This window comes from Buteo buteo, chromosome 7 (assembly GCF_964188355.1).
Source record: "Buteo buteo chromosome 7, bButBut1.hap1.1, whole genome shotgun sequence".
In the NCBI taxonomy this organism is placed as follows: domain Eukaryota; kingdom Metazoa; phylum Chordata; class Aves; order Accipitriformes; family Accipitridae; genus Buteo; species Buteo buteo.
In genome coordinates this window covers 19,462,394-19,478,422 of record NC_134177.1, presented here as the reverse complement: position 1 = coordinate 19,478,422, position 16,029 = coordinate 19,462,394, and the positions used below count along the sequence as shown (strand labels likewise).

Genomic DNA, 16,029 nt, shown 5'->3' with positions numbered 1-16,029 from the left:
TTTTAGACAAGGAGATTGTTCTTGGATTTAAGAATAAAATTGAGAAGCACTGCAGTTAATGTTACCTGTGCCAAGCTCTTTGACTTCCAATACATGTTAGCTTTCTATAATATTTTGAACAATATTTGTCAAATAATGACATAGCGTTTTCAGAGGCAGAGTAACAGATTAAATATTTGTTAAATTTGTCTCTAGCAAGTTGAGGCACAGGGACAAGCTGAAGATAAAATACTAAAATATACATTAAATTAATTTCCTGCATGTTAATACGAATTTGAAAAATCCTTTTAAATAGTGCATCTTATTTTATAAACAATTATGTTAACATTGCTGCCTATCAGAGTTTGAGCACCTATAGTTATCTCTGGAAGTATTTTCAAAGAGTTTGACTTTTTGGCAAGCAAAAACGGAAAATTATGAACATGTTCTAATATTTTCACAAAACTGTGCATTTATTGGTGAGTACTTTACAAACTGAAATTGTAATTGGATAAGAAACTAACAGAGGGTCTTTAAGCTGGACTGCCTGACTTCATGTCATGTAAACAGGCGTAATGTGTTTGTTATAAACAATTTCTGATACGGGATACAGCTGTACTTGAAATTCATCTTGAAAATGACTATGATAGTACAATACTTACTTTTGGTTTTCCATATTCACTTTTGCTAATTTAAATGAGATCCTGAGGTGAAAGCTTAAAAAAATACTGAATGTTACAGAGACTGTTGTGTTATCTTTAAAACTAATTTGCTTATCTTTAACACTGTACCTATGCTTAGAAGGCAGTCTCTCATTTTTTTTTCCCAGAGACCTTCAGTTGAGGTGGTGTGTAACCACCACCTCTTAATTGTTTCTTTGCTCGGTGACTTAATGTGAATTCTGAAGAGCTGCTGGAATAGCCTGTTCTTGTCTTCTCTTGGGGTGCCAGGGAAGACAATCCTCAGTCTTGATGTACTATTTCTGCTCAGATTAATTTGCTTACAGTTCTCTGTAGTGGAGCTGCCACATGTAGTTTATTTCTGAAATTGCTTGGTGCCAACTAAGGATGGGAGTTGTATGTGCATCTGGTATGGGTTAGCACGTGTTGGACTGCATTACTAAAAGCAAAAACAAAAGCTTATTTTGCCAAAAGTAACTACTGGGGATGTTTAAGTAGTTTAACAATCTGGAGTTTACTGTGTAAAGTAGGGATTGTGAAAAATGTGAACTCCCAGGTTAATACTTGTTAGATGTTTGGGTGTTCTTTTGGTAGTGGTTGGTGGTTTGTTTTTTGGGTTGGTTTTTTTTGGTTGGTTGGTTTTGGTTTTATTTATTTCAGTGTCTTTAAGAACAGTTGCTGGAAGTTGTGGTTGCCCTGAAACCATCGGAATTGGAAACATTCAAGTCCCTGTTTCCTTTGTGTTGTGATGCTTTGGATTACAGGATATATGTGCATTTTTCTCGTATTACAGAACAAAATAACAGTTGTTTTTCATTGTATCTTGCAGATTTTGGTGGAGCAGTGTATAATAATGAGCAGTGACCCTATGGTTTTTGGTTTCCACCTGAGCAGCATTCAGAAGAGGAAATAAGAAGGCAAAGGCTTTGTAGGTTTGAGAGACAATGAAATTGACAGGTGTTGATGTAAATTGTAAAGTGTTATTCTGAGTTATGAAAATATTTGCAGATTTATTTGTAATATGCAGATTTGCTGTTATATTTTTCCAGTTTTTTATTACTAGTTGCAAAACTACAGAGGATTTCTGTGAGTTCAGGCTCAAAATTGGAACATGCATAAAAAGTGTGAGACAGGAATCAAAATGTGATCTTTGGCAGTCTCCATCCTAATGCACCTTAAATATGGAAGACAACTGATGTTTTTACCAAACTGTCTTTTTTCTGAAGTTCTTGAAGCTACGCAAAAGAATTCCTTGGCTTTTTGACTGCTGGTATTCCTAGACAACAGGTTTTCTTCATTGATCACAGATGAAAACATTACTTGTTTTTATACAGTTATAAAACTATGCAATTTTTCCTTACAAACTTGTCTCTGTTCATGATGACCAATTGTTTTGGGAATTGGCATGTGAAATGTCACTTGAAAAGACTGCTTTGATGACAACAGCTATATCATATGAGACCAGGCTTAAGCTTTTCAGCAGTCTTGCAAACTGTGTGAAAAAATAGTTGCAGCTATTCTTACCCTAAGGAGTTACTTAATACACCTTAGTGTTGCAGTCTTCCTTAAAACATGCTATTTTATCTAGAGCTTGTATGTGATAAAAATTAGTTGTAACTACTTACTATTTCCTAAAGCTTTTCTTAATATTTATGTTTGAAATAAAAAGCTTCCTTTTAGAGTTGAAATAACATGTTAGGAGTTTTATGAAGAGGGAGGTGAATATGCCATACAAAGAATATATTTATTTAGTAACTTATACTTTTTCAAAGCATCTAATTCCCCTTTAAAGAAGGCTTGGAAATTGTATCATGTATATGCTATATATATATAGCTATGACTTAGTCGCCATCACAGAAACATGGTGGGATGACTTCCATGACTGGAGTACTGCAGTGGATGGCTATAAGTTCTTCAGAAGGGACAGGCAAGGAAGGAGAGGTGGTGGGGTGGCTCTCTATGTTAGGGAGTGTTTTGATTGTACAGAGCTTCACGATTGTGATGATAAAGTTGAGTGTTTATGGATAAGGATGGGAGGGAAGGCCAACAAGGCAGATATCGTGCTGGGAGTCTGTTATAGACCACCCAACCAGGTTGAAGAGACAGATGAAATGTTCTACAAGCGGCTGGCAGTAGTCTCAGAATCAAGTGCCCTTGTTCTCGTGGGGGACTTCAACTTTCTGGACGTCTGCTGGAAGTACAACATGGCAGAGAGCAAGCAGTCTAGGAGGTTCCTGGAGTGTGTGGAAGATAACTTCCCGACACAGCTAGTAGGTGAGCCAACCAGGGGAGGAGCCTTGCTAGACCTACTGTTTACAAACAGAGAAGGACTGGTGGGAGATGTGGTGGTTGGAGGCCGTCTTGGGCTTAGCGACCATGAAATGATAGAATTCTACATTTTTGGTGAGGTAAGGAAGGGGGTCAGCAAAACCACCGCTATGGACTTCTGGAGGGCAAACTTTGGCCTGTTCAGGACACTGGTTGACAGAGTCCTCTGGGAGACAGTCCTGAAGGGCAAAGGGGTCCAGGAAGGCTGGACATTCTTCAAGAAGGAAACCTTAATGGCTCAGGACCAGGCTATTCCCATGTACCGCAAGACGAACTGTTGAGTAAGATGACCGGCCTGGCTGAACAGGGAGCTTTTTCTGGGACTCAGGGGGAAAAAAAAAGGGAGTTTATCATCGCTGGAAGAAAGGGCAGGCAACTTGGGAAGAGTACAGGGATCTTGTTAGGTCATGTAGAGAGGAAATTAGAAAGGCAAAAGCTCAGATAGAACTAAATCTGGCCACTATCATAAGAGACAACAGAATATGTTTTTACAAATATGTTAACAATAGAAAGAGAGCCAAGGAGAATATCTATCCTTTGTTGGATACAGAGGGGAACGTTGCCACCAGAGATGACAAAAAGGCTGAGGTACTTAATGCCTTCTTTGCCTCAGTCTTTAATAGTGAGACCAGTTAACTTCAGGGTACTCTGCCCCCTGAGCTGGAAGACAGGGACAGAGAGTAGAATATACCCCCTGTAATCCAGGAGGAAATAGTTAATGACCTGCTATGCTGTCTGGACACTCACAAATCTATGGGACCAGATGGGATCCATCCAAGAGTACTGAGGGAACTGGCAGAGGTCTTTGCCGAAGCCACTCTCCATTGTTTATCAGCAATCCTGGTCAACAGGAGAGGTCCCAGATGACTGGAGGCTTGCCAGTGTGACGCCCATTTACAAGAAGGGTTGGAGGAAGGATCCAGGGAATTATACGGGCCTGTTGGCTTGACCTCGGTACCGGGGAAGATTATGGAACGGTTCATCTTGAGTGCGCTCACATGGCATGTGCAGGACAACCAGGCGATCAGGCGCAGCCAGCATGGGTTCATGAAAGGCAGATCCTGCTTGACCAACCTGATCTCCTTCTATGACCAGGTGACCCACCTAGTGGATGAGGGAAAGGCTGTGGATGTTGTCTACCTGGACTTCAGCAAGGCCTTTGACACTGTCTCTCATGGCATACTTCTTGAGAAGTTGGCAGCTCATGACTTAGACAAGTGTACTCTTTGCTGGGTAAAAAACTGGCTGGCTGGATGAGCCCAGAGGGTAGTGGTGAATGGAGTTAAATCCAGTTGGCGACAGGTCACAAGTGGTGTTCCCCAGGGCTCCGTGTTGGGCCTCATTCTGCTTAATATCTTTATCAATGATCTGGATGAGGGGATCGAGTGCACCCTCAGCAAGTTCGCAGATGACACCAAGTTGGGAGGGAGGGTTGATCTGCTCGAGGGTAGGGAGGCTCTACAGAGGGATCTGGACAGGCTGTGGATCAATGGGCCAAGGCCAACTGTATGAGGTTCAACAAGGCCAAGTGCCGGGTCCTGCACTTGGGTCACAGCAACCCCATGCAGCACTACAGGCTTGGGGAAGAGTGGCTGGAAAGCTGCCCGGCAGAAAAAGACCTGGGTGTGCTGGTTGACAGCCGGATGAATATGAGCCAGCAGTGTGCCCAGGTGGCCAAGAAGGCCAACGGCATCCTGGCCTGTATCAGGAATAGTGTGGCCAGCAGGAGCAGGGCAGTGATCGTCCCCCTGTACTCGGCACTGGTGAGGCTGTGCCTTGAGTCCTGTGTTCAGTTTTGGGCCCCTCACTACAGGAGAGACATGGAGGTGCTGGAGCGTGTCCAGAGAAGGGCAACAAAGCTGGTGAGGGGCCTGGAGCACAAGTCTTATGAGGAGCGGCTGAGGGAGCTGGGGCTGTTTAGTCTGGAGAAGAGGAAGAGAGGGGAGACCTTATCGCTCTCTACAACTACCTGAAGGGGGGTTGTAGTGAGGTGGGTGCTGGTCTCTTCTGTCAGGTGGCTGGAGATAGGATGAGAGGAAATGGCTTCCAGTTGTGTCAGGGGAGGTTTAGGTTGGATATTAGGAAAAATTTCTTTACTGAAAGGGTTTGTCAGGCATTGGAACAGGCTGCCCAGGGAAGTGGTTGAGTCCCCATCCCTGGAGGAGTTCAAAAAGCCTGTAGACAAGGCACTTCAGGACATGGTTTAGTGGGCATGGTTGATGGTTGGACTTGATCTTAAAGGTCTTTTCCAACCTAAAAGATTCTATGATTCTGTATGCTGTTCATGCAGCTTTAGAGATTCTACTATTTCTCTCTCTATATCTCATTTGTTATCCAGTAGCAGCAGTAAGAGTTTGCAGACTGTACTGGGTTTGTGTGGCAAGGTTTTGGTAGTGGGGGATGGGGTTACAGGGGTGGCTTCTGTAAGAAGCTGCTGGAAGTTTCCCCTGTATCTGACAGAGCCAATACCAGCCGGCTCTAAGACCTGCTGCTGGCCAAGGCCGAACCAATCAGTGATAGTGGTAGCGCCTCTGTGATAAAAGATATAAGAAGGAAAAAAAAGTTGCTGGGACAGACAGAAATGGCAGCCGGAGAGAGGAGTGAGAACATGTGAGAGAAACAGCCCCGCAGACCCCCAGGTCAGTGAAGAAGGAGGGGGAGGAGATGCTCCAGGCGCCGGAGCAGAGATTCCCCTGCAGCCCGTGGGGAAGGCAGGCTGTCCCCCTGCAGCCCAGGGAGGTCCACGGTGGAGCAGATATCCACCTGCAGCCTGGGGAAGACCCCACGCCAGAGCAGGGGGATGCCCGAAGGAGGCTGTGACCCCGTGGGAAGCCTGCGCTGGAGCAGGCTCCTGGCAGGACCTGTGGATCTGTGGAGAGAGGAGCCCATGGAGCAGGTTTTCTGTCAGGACTTGTGACCCTGCAGGGGACCCACGCTGGAGCAGTTTGTGAAGAACTGCAGCCCATGAGAAGGACCCATGTTGGACAAGTTCATGGAAGACTGTCTCCCGTGGGAGGGACCCCGTGCTGGAGCAGGGGAAGAGTGTGAGGAGTCCTGCCCCTGAGGAGGAAGAAGCAGCAGAAAATAACATGTGATGAACTGATTGTAACCCCTATTCCCCATCCCCCTGCGCTGCCTCGGTGGGTGTAGGTAGAGACTCTGGCAGTGAAGCTGTGCCAGGAAGAAGGGAGGGGTGGAGGGAAGATGTTCTGAGATTTGGTTTTATTTCTCATTACCTTACTCTGGTTGATTGGTAATAAATTGAGTTAATTTTCCCCAAGTTGAGTCTGTTTTGCCCATGATGGTAATTGGTGAGTGATCTCTCCCTGTCCTTACCTCGACCCACAAGCCCTTTGTTATATTTTCTCTCCCCTGTCCAGCTGAGGAGGGAAGGAGTGATAGAGTGGCTTTGGTGGGCACTGGCCTCCAGCCAGGGTCAACCCACCACACAGACTTATGGAGATCTTGCCTAAATATAGGCTACCTTGAATTCTTTGTTTTCCAGAAAGAGACCAGTGAGGTCAGTTGTCACTTAGGACAGATGCTACACTTCACTGCTTGTCACACAGTGCCTGTCTGGCTTCTGGCATATCTGCCTATTCAGTAATGTTAACTAATGAACCTGAAGGTTTTTTGTTTTAGTATCGCTCCAAAATTACTCATTGCACAGGCTTTTTTTCCTCATAATAGCAGAAATTCATCTGAAATTGGGGACACTCATCTGTAACTGTTTTCAGTCCTGAAGAGGTGTGATTGCACAAGAATAATTTGATGATTGGCCTTTGGCACAGGACTGTTGTGCTGTGGTTTAACCCCAGCCAGCAACTAAGTACCATGCAGCTGCTTGCTCACTCCCCCCTGCCCCCCCAGTGGGATGGGGGAGAGAATCGGGGCGGGGGGGTGGGAGTAAAACTCGTGGGTTGAGATAAAGACAGTTTAATAGGACAGAAAAGGAAGGGAAAATAATAATAGAATATCCGTAACAAGTGATGCACAAAACAATTGCTCACCACCTGCTGACCGATGCCCAGCCGATCCCCGAGCTGTGGTGCCCCCTGGCCAACTCCTCCCAGTTTTATATACTGGGCATGTCGTAATATGGTATGGAATACCCCTCTGGCTGGTTTGGGTCAGCTGTCCTGGCTGTGTCCCTCCCCAGTTTCTTTGTGTCCCTCCAGCTTCCCCTGGCAGGGCAGTATGAGAAGCTGAGAAGTCCTTGATGTAGTATAAACACTGCTTAGCAACAACTGAAAACATCAGTGTGTTATCAACATTCTTCTCATCCTAAATCCAAAACACAGCACTGTACCAGCTACTAAGAAGAAAATTAACTTTATTCCAGCTGAAACCAGGACATGTTGGAATCACTTCAGCACTAATTTAGTAGAGCATTAGGATGAGCAATTCACTGGTTTCTTTTGAGGTACATGTGATCACCAGTCTGTGCTTTATAAAGTCTACTTGCCTATGGAGTTATAGTTTGAATGTAAAAACATAGTCCTTTATTTTCCATACAGAAAAAAATCTTGAAGCTAATTTTTTTACTATGTTCTTTAAATAAAGAGTACACCTTCTGGTTGTAACTAAGCTTTTGTTTGATGAAAAATGCACAAGCTGTTCTTTCTCTCCTGTGCCATTCTCATTTTCACCATCCTTCTTATACTATTGTTGATTTTTATGCCAAGAAGCAGCACAATATTGTTACGCCAGATACGTGGCTCAAGGTTCTGAGAGCCGAAATACACAGCTGCTATGTGGATAGACTCATTCAGGTAGTGGAAGAACACTGTTAATATTATGCAAAGTCTTCTGGCAGATTCTAAGACACTTAGTACATAAGGAATGCTTATTTTTATTGTGTTCTTCGTCTTGGTTGCTTCTCTATATATTCAGTAGCCATAGAATAAAATAGCAGACACTCTTAGCTGATTTTTCTATGCTCACTAAAAGTAGCTATCAAAAAACTGCATACAGTTTGCATATTGTTCTCAGTGGGTAATAATTAGATGTAAATGAGGAGGAAGTAGCATTGGTTTCTCAGACTAATCTTTTAATGCTCTGGTCAAAAGTTTCATTGTAACCTACTGTGGCTGTTAAGCTCTGTTATTTTAATTATTTAAAACCACGGGATTAGCCACTAGTCAGTTGAAAAGAATAAGTAAAATCAAAAACACGATTACAGTTTTAAAAGCACTTGTTTTTGTAAAGCGAGGTTAGAAATACTTTCCATTAAATATTCACAAAAAATGTCAGTACAAATAATGTTCAGCTGTTTTGACTTTTTTGTATATAAAATTGAAATAAATATTTTTTTACATTTAAAACTGTCTTTTTTATTATAGTAATTAATAAGCTGTATATTTTAAATTACAGAGCTGCCACCATATTATTAGAAACAAAGAGTTGTGATACTGAGAGGGCAGATTGATTATGTTGGACTAATTTTGTTTCTTTTGAATTTAGAGGAAGTTTGGGGATCGGATTATTGGAAAGTTCTGGTACTTAAAGTATTTTGGAAAGTTTATTAACAGAACGATTTCTTAGTAGGATTTTTACCATTAAAAAACCCCCATCAGTTTAGGTTTCAGAGCACTGATGATGGTAGATGTAAGTGGCAGATGAATTCCTAACATATGCTCTGTTGCACTTTGTCTCTTCAGGGACAAAAATTAAGAGCAATCTATATAGATGAGTATTCCACATCGCGTATTTTCTGACACTGTTTAGTGCCTGCCTAACTCTACATAAGGTAAGGACTCTTTAAGAAAAAGCAGTTTTATATAAAATATTTTAGCATCTGAAGTTTGATTCTTTTGTTGCAGGAGCTGTGATTTCTTGTGAATTTTTCATACTTCCTCTAAACTGTGTGATCAGGTACCATGTAAGAAATTCCACCCTCTTAATTAATCCTAATCAGCAGACTTGTTAATAGGCACATTCTTGAAATTTAATGGTTGAATGACCTAACATTACTGCTAATAGGTTTTTTTTGCAGTCCAGAGGTAAGATGCGGTGAAAGAACAGTATGTTTAACTATTAAAATTCTTTTCCCTTTTCTGTCTTGTCTTTAAGCACAGGCAAAATACGTCGTTTTGTGTATGTATGCTTCTTTCCTGGCAGTACCATTTCTCCTAAGGGGGGAAAAATGCCCTTTAAAATACTGAGAAAACTATTCATACGTGTTCCACACCACAGCAGGACAGATTGTGCTGGGTGAGTGTAGGGGGAAATACTGTTCTCAATACAGGCTGTAAGCGAGATCAAACCATGTCCTGCCCCCTTTAAATTGACATTTTGGTGCCAGGGGAACCATTTTGGGGAGAGCATCTCAGTTCTGCTGTACCAGCCTCTTCTCAGAGAAGTCATTCTGCCTGAAGCTTTGTTTTCCATGGCTACCTTTCAAACAAGGTTTGCTTGCTTGTTTGGTGAAAATGAAAACCGGAATTTTCATGGTCCACTTTTTAAAAAGTTTGACTAATGCCACCTTGTTTATTTTCACATATCCCTTAAGCATCACTCCAAGAACTCATTGCTATAAAGGGTGTAGTAGATGACAGTGAAGGGACCGGCCACTTGAAAACAAGTTTTGCCTTTGGGTTTTTGGTTTGGTTTTATTTGAAAGTGAAAGGGAGAGTTTAACTCATACCGTTAGATACAGTTTGGTCATATCACATACACGCAGATGAGGAAAGAGCCTAAATACCGGTCCATTAAATTAGTGATATATATAAAAGTCCATGGAATGATGATGCGTCTGGGGAGAGAAGGAAATTCTTCACTAAAACGGACCTTGCTAGGACACTATTTTGATCGAGCTGAAGAAGGTCCCAGTTTTGATAGCTCTTATGCTAAAAAAGAGGAAAGAGAGCATACCTGATAGAGGTGAAGTCTTGTATCAGCAGTCTTTATGGCAGACATCTTAGTTTTTATTTATATATTTTAAGGAGCTTAACTGCCAATGATAGAGCAAAGCAGCCGTGAGCATTGCTAGTCCAAGACAGTTATTCTGAACAAATGAAGGCAAAATAACTTGCTTCTCCTACGTAATAATTACATGACTGGAAATGCCTGTGGGACAAAGGTAACTTTCTTTTGTTACCCATTGCTCTCCTTATATGCTAAGTGTATATACTGCTAAATATAAGAATAAAGAACTGTTGAACTGTTAAACCTCCTGCTTGTATGTAGACCATGGAACTTCACAGGTGTACAATGTCTGAGGACTGCACAGCAAATCGGAGGGAAACTTCAATGAATGGCTTGAAAAATAGTTTAGGTACAGCTGCCTTTTCTGTTGTTGTGATGTGATGGGAATGGCTGTTGCAGTTCATTTTCACTTCTGATTCTGTGACTGGTGAATTGTAACAATTTTTGTTTAGCACTGAATGACATAAGTGTGAATCACACTTCAACAAAACAGCTGGCTAACATATTCATGTTTATGTACTGTGGCTTCTTGAGAGAGTGCGCAGGCATGAAGGACAGAATCATTTTATGGTTATATTATAAGCTACTAATTGTTTCCTATGTACAAAAAAAATAATAGAATTGGTAATTTTTGATTTGTTACCAGATTTCAGAGGGCAAGGAAGTATTAACAGTTCTCAGCTTTCAGTTGTAGAATTGTTTCTAAAGGAATATCATGCTTTCTAAAGGGTCTAAGTCTTGTCATAAATACTGATATGCATTTACTCTTTCAGGATCTGTGAAAATTGGAGAAAGACAGTTTGCCATAGAAATTTAATATGGTTTGGGTATTTTTGTTTATATGATGTGCTCAGAATGGTAAAGCAATTGGGTTAGTAAAAGAGAAGATGGAGTATACATATGATAGCAGTCTTCTGCTGCATGAGAACAGTGTGAAGTTCATCTCTTTTGTCCATTGACAAGAAGAAAATGGCCTAATTTGCAGCAAAATGAATGTAAGCAAAGGATTTCTAAACATGTAGATAGTGAACTTTTCTAATAGGCTAGCGATATTCCAGAATTTCCTTCTGTAGTCTTTTTGGAGCAGGTTAAACAAATGTCTTCAAAGGGCTGTTGAGCAGGTACACAGTAAATGTTCTTGCCTTAGTGGAGAACGTTGGATTAGGTTAGGTCCTTCACCAAATTATTCCTTATAGGGAAGAGCTATTGGTGGTTGGGCCACTTCTGTGAATCCATGTTTTCCTTACCCATGTAACAAGTTAAGGAACGGCTCCTAAATCTGTACAACATTAATGAGTATGGAATGACCTATTTGCTGACTTATTTTAAAATAATATGTTTTAAACTAGGTATATATGTACGCAGTTCTGCATCTGAGAAGGCTGTTCTGTAGTCTTTTGCCCAGTTAACAGGTGTATCATGTTCTTAAAGAGCTAAAGTCAGCCATAACATTAATAATGTAACTCAACTGGTTTTGGTAAGATTTTTCATTTACATTAGTATAAAATGAATTCAGCAACTTCTGATAAACCTCCCACTTTGATTTTGTCCGGCATTTGGAAAAAAAATAGAGCTTAGGTCAGAGTGGCCTTGATTCTGGAAAGCTTTGCTGTTCAGAACAGCACTTAAGTATATGCTTATGTAAACACATATGTTTTCCTGTACAGGGGGGCCAGGGATGTTACAGGTGTGTGTCTACTGCAGGGTGTCTGTTGCAGGAATCCAGATAATCGTTTTGCTGCTGTTCAGAGCTGAGGCTTCTGATTGTATTAAAAATACATTATCCGTTCCTTTTTCACTGCTACATGTATCTACAGACCTGAAATCCAGAATGAGCAGTTAGCTTATAAAAATGTATTTTTGAATTGGATTATGTAAGTGAAATGAGTAGGACAGAGGGTAAAGCATCAGGGATGCATTTCATTTGGAAGGCACTGTAGTGGTAAAAACCTTTAGGCAGGATGCTTAAATTTTCAGTTTCCGCACATCAACATCAGGAAGCTTACGTTATATATGTACAGATACAACCTATCTATCTATGTCTACAAATTCTATAACATTGGTACCATGTATTGCATGTATTTAACTCTTTACATGCATATTAAATGTTTAAGCACAATAAAATTAAAACATTTGGAAATACTAATTTGCTTTAGCATTTTTAAAATACAGTATGCAAAATCTAACCAACTACAGTTGCAGCTGCCTCAGAGTAGCCATTTCTAATACAGATTTGTTCAATTCCCATCAGAATTAATTGTTTTCTGCCTCTGAGAAAGTTTAATCTCCACTCAAACGAAAACACCTCTGTGTTCATCATGCTAAATTGTGTGAGAAGGAGCATCTGTCTACAACAGGAGTGGTATTTGTAATCAGTGCATGGAAGACTATAAATTCTGAAAAAGACCTTGCTTTTCTCTGTACTGAAACTTTGTTTTGTCAAGCTGAACGTGATGTCGGTTTGGGGCTTGAGTGCTTCATTCCAAATCTTTCTATAAACCACTTGGGGGTAATGAATGCACAGTGGTTGTTCATTAGTGTGGTACCTTACTACATATGTTTGTTTAGAAATTGGCTAAAATTTTGTCTCAGTGTTTTGCATTTCTGCTTCACTGAATCAGTGGAAAACATTAAAATATGTGGACTTTCAAACACTGTGAAGCTTCAGGCCTGTCATCTTTTGAGAAGCAGTTGAGCACTGTGTGGTCAAGCATAAGGTGAGATTTGCTATGAAGTGTTAGATGCTGAAGGCTGTCTACATTATATTGAGGAACCATGTTTGTTTAATATGTTCATTCTAGAATGATAAATGTGGAGTTGTTTTTTGCTTTACATTTATGAAGTATCACTTCTAATTGAACTTCCAGTACCCTCTGGAACTTCTGGATGAAGTGACTAGAAAAGGAGAAAGCTGTGAAGTATGAATGTGGAGCAGTATCTGTTTGAATGCTCATTTTGGTTTTTCTTCCACCTGGCTGGCTAGTTTTCCAGCTGGTTAAGGCGGGCAGAATTTCAACGGCTGTTTTTGTTGTTTGGTTGGTTTAAAATGCTGATTTCTGAAATAGGATCCAGTCATGAAATAGATCCCCATTTTGATGAAGCAATTGCTTCACCTGCTGGCAAGTTTTTGCCAGAGTTGTCAGAAATTTTTTATCATTTCGGAGTGCAGGCAGATCAGCTCTGTCCTTGCCTGACTGCTCCTCTTCCCAGCTGGCTTTAGAGCAATCCTTTTTCTTGCAAACAACTGTTCCCCATTATACATCTTCCCGACGTGGTCCCTGAATGGTTTTTTTCTTTCTTGCCCAGACACTTCTAATACATGTAAAGCATTAGAACAGAAGTTCTCATATTCATAGCCTTTTTCTATGTATGGCATAATTGAATTCAATTAAGTTATTTAAGGATTGATTGTAAAACCTGAAAAGGCCAGGCTTCCGCCCGGGATGTCAGTGTAAAGTGGTGTTATTTACAGTGGTCCATGTGGAACAACAGAAAGTTTGTTCCCCAGATGGAAATGGTTTATTTCCTGAATTTGGATCATGGTCATACTTAAAAGAATTGATGAGGGCTGATGTTGTGGTCTTGCATGCTGGGCTAGAGAGCCTGCAGTACCATTGTAGACTGGCAATCTTAGCTGTGTACCAGGAGCAGAAAGCATCATGCAGATCAAATTTAGTTCTTCCTCAGTAGCGAGCTTTAAAACTTTAGGGGGATCTTTTTCAAACAAGTAAACAACAACTTGGGTTTTTGGATAAAAGATTTATTTCATCTGCCTTAACACAGGCAAAAAACATATGGACTGTAAGAATTCTACGGGTTTTGACTGTTTTGATACTTTTTGTTTGTTTGTTTTTCTGGTGTTTATGAACCAACCAAAGTAGGAAAGAGTTGTTTGGTTAGGAGTTTACCCTGGAAAAATTCCTGGAACAGTTTTGCTTAAACTTGTTGCACGTAATAATGCAATTCTGGGAGTGAGTCTTTAAGTAGTTTTCTGATCTGAGAAATCCAAGGTCAGGAGGAGGCAGAGGTGCTCCATGGCAGAACAGGCACACCCCTGAAGGGACTGAAGCCCTTTGGAGGACCCACACCAGAGCACATGCTCCCTCAAAAGGACTGCAGCCCATGGAGGACCAATGTCAGAGCACAGGAAAAGAGAAGGAAGGTGCAGCACAGAGAAACCGCTTTGTACCTGGAACCCAGTCGTGTCCCACCCCCCCGCCCCAAGCTTCGCGCCACCTCTTGCCTCATTGAAGAGACCAAGCGTAACCTGCAGCAATAACAAGGGGGCAGAGAGGAGTCTGGAGTAAAGCTGAGCCTGGGAAATTGGGAGGAAAGGTATTTTAAGGCTTGTCAACTTGTTTCCCAAAACCTGAATCAGTAATTAAATATTTATGCTAAGTTAAATTCTGTGAGTTGAGTCTGTTTAGCCCACAACAGTACTTGGTAAGTGATTTCCCTGTCTATATTTTGACCCATGAGTTTTCTTGCTCTTTTTCCTCCTGCTTTCTCTCCTGTCCTGCCTGGGGCAAGGGAGGCAGCTGGGTAAGGTGCTTGGCTGCCAGCCAGGGCCAGCTCACCACAGGAGTTCCAACAGCTCCCGGGCATGGGATGTTGCTGATATGATGGCATGTGACAAGCTGGGGACTTGGAGCAGCAGGTCTGGCCCACGGCAGGTGCACTTGCAGGAAGTTGCCAGTTTGGGTCTGCTTGCAGGCCCCAGCTAAACCCCTTCTCTGTTTGGCACTTAGGCATCTTTTCTGTTATCTCATTCAGATACCTGTTTTTATTTAGCATGTGAATTGTGGACTTCAAATCTAGACATTCTACTGTACACAAATGAATTTAAAGTATGCTTTAAAAATACCATTTTTACAATGCAGCACCACTGTGATAAAATGAGTGATACCTGTTTTCAGTTTTGCTTTACTCTCTCCCTTTTGACATGCTCTGTATGCAGCAAAAGATGAAATTCGGTTCAAAAGACATTCTCAGTATTAGGCCTGTGCATCTCTTTCCTCATCTTATAAAAACCAGCAGATGAAGCAAAAATGGCCACATTTCTTAACAGCAGGTCAGGGCTCGGGCTTTGCAGTATTTTTCTTCCACTAGTTATCTTCCAGAAATCTGACGCGGAGGGATGTGAAGGAGAGACAATAATCTGACGACCGCCCTGAGGATTTGCCATGAGTTAGTCAGGCATCTTCCCTGCTTCCTAGCCATATAGATGCCATGGTTTGCTAGGGCGATGGGCGAGCAAGTGTCATTGTAAGTCAGAGGTTCTGAATTTAATTCCAGGGTGGTTCACCCCAAATGCCTCTAATTCCAGTGACCTCCGAGTGTAGCCAGCATCATCTTCTGTGTTGCTATTAATACCCTGCTTGCTGTTTAGGATAAAATTCACTTCTTTACTGGGCCTACACAAGATCCAAAGCTCTTGAACGCAACAGTAAGGGTAATTTGGACTACAGGACTAGCACAAGGCCATTGCCTTTAGGAGTGCTTTTACTCATGAACAGTTTCAGCTGTTCCTTTTCACACATAACTTCATAATTAGGTCTCCTATGAATAATTCACCTATTATTTTTCTGCTTATAGTCACTGGACAAATGATTACAGAATTAAAGCATATGCTGCTTTGTACTTTGGTCTGTCTTATTTGCTTTGTAATATTAACCAATTTATCTGCAATTTCATTTTGAATTAGTACAATATTTCTGACAAATGCCTTACGGAGTCAGCTATGCATGAAATGGGAATTTACACACCTATTGCATATTTAACCTAGTGGTAGCTTAAAAATACATCTATATAATATGTTCTTATAGAACACAGTAAAATCTAACTGGCACAGGTGCAAAAACTCTGCATCAAAGTAACAGAAAAACATGACTGGTTTACATGGTGTTTTTAAATCAAAAGAGCAAGATGGTAGAATGCCATGAAATGGCTTATTTAGATGATTGGGTCTTTTTTTTGATGATTCTCTTGGATATTTCCAAGATTTTTCTGTGTACTTGTTCAAGTTTGTACACAGATCCAATTCCAAAATCCCATTTTATTCCATCTTACTTGTCTTCAATTTGGCTTATTATGACAAAGTTTGTGATAGCATAGT

The 16,029-nt window shown here is 41.2% G+C and overlaps 1 protein-coding gene across 6 annotated transcripts in view; it reads left to right on the top strand.

The window, feature by feature from the left end:
* Positions 1 to 8,736, top strand: part of RHBDD1 (rhomboid domain containing 1) — a 61,158-nt gene extending 52,422 nt beyond the window's left edge. For all 6 annotated transcript variants that reach the window (XM_075031833.1, XM_075031832.1, XM_075031836.1 and 3 more), the window contains one exon: positions 1,489 to 8,736. In XM_075031833.1, the coding sequence (XP_074887934.1) occupies positions 1,489 to 1,523 (35 nt within the window). In that variant the 3' untranslated portion in view covers positions 1,524 to 8,736. The remainder of the gene's footprint in view (positions 1 to 1,488) is intronic.
* The last annotated feature ends 7,293 nt before the right edge of the window (positions 8,737 to 16,029 follow it).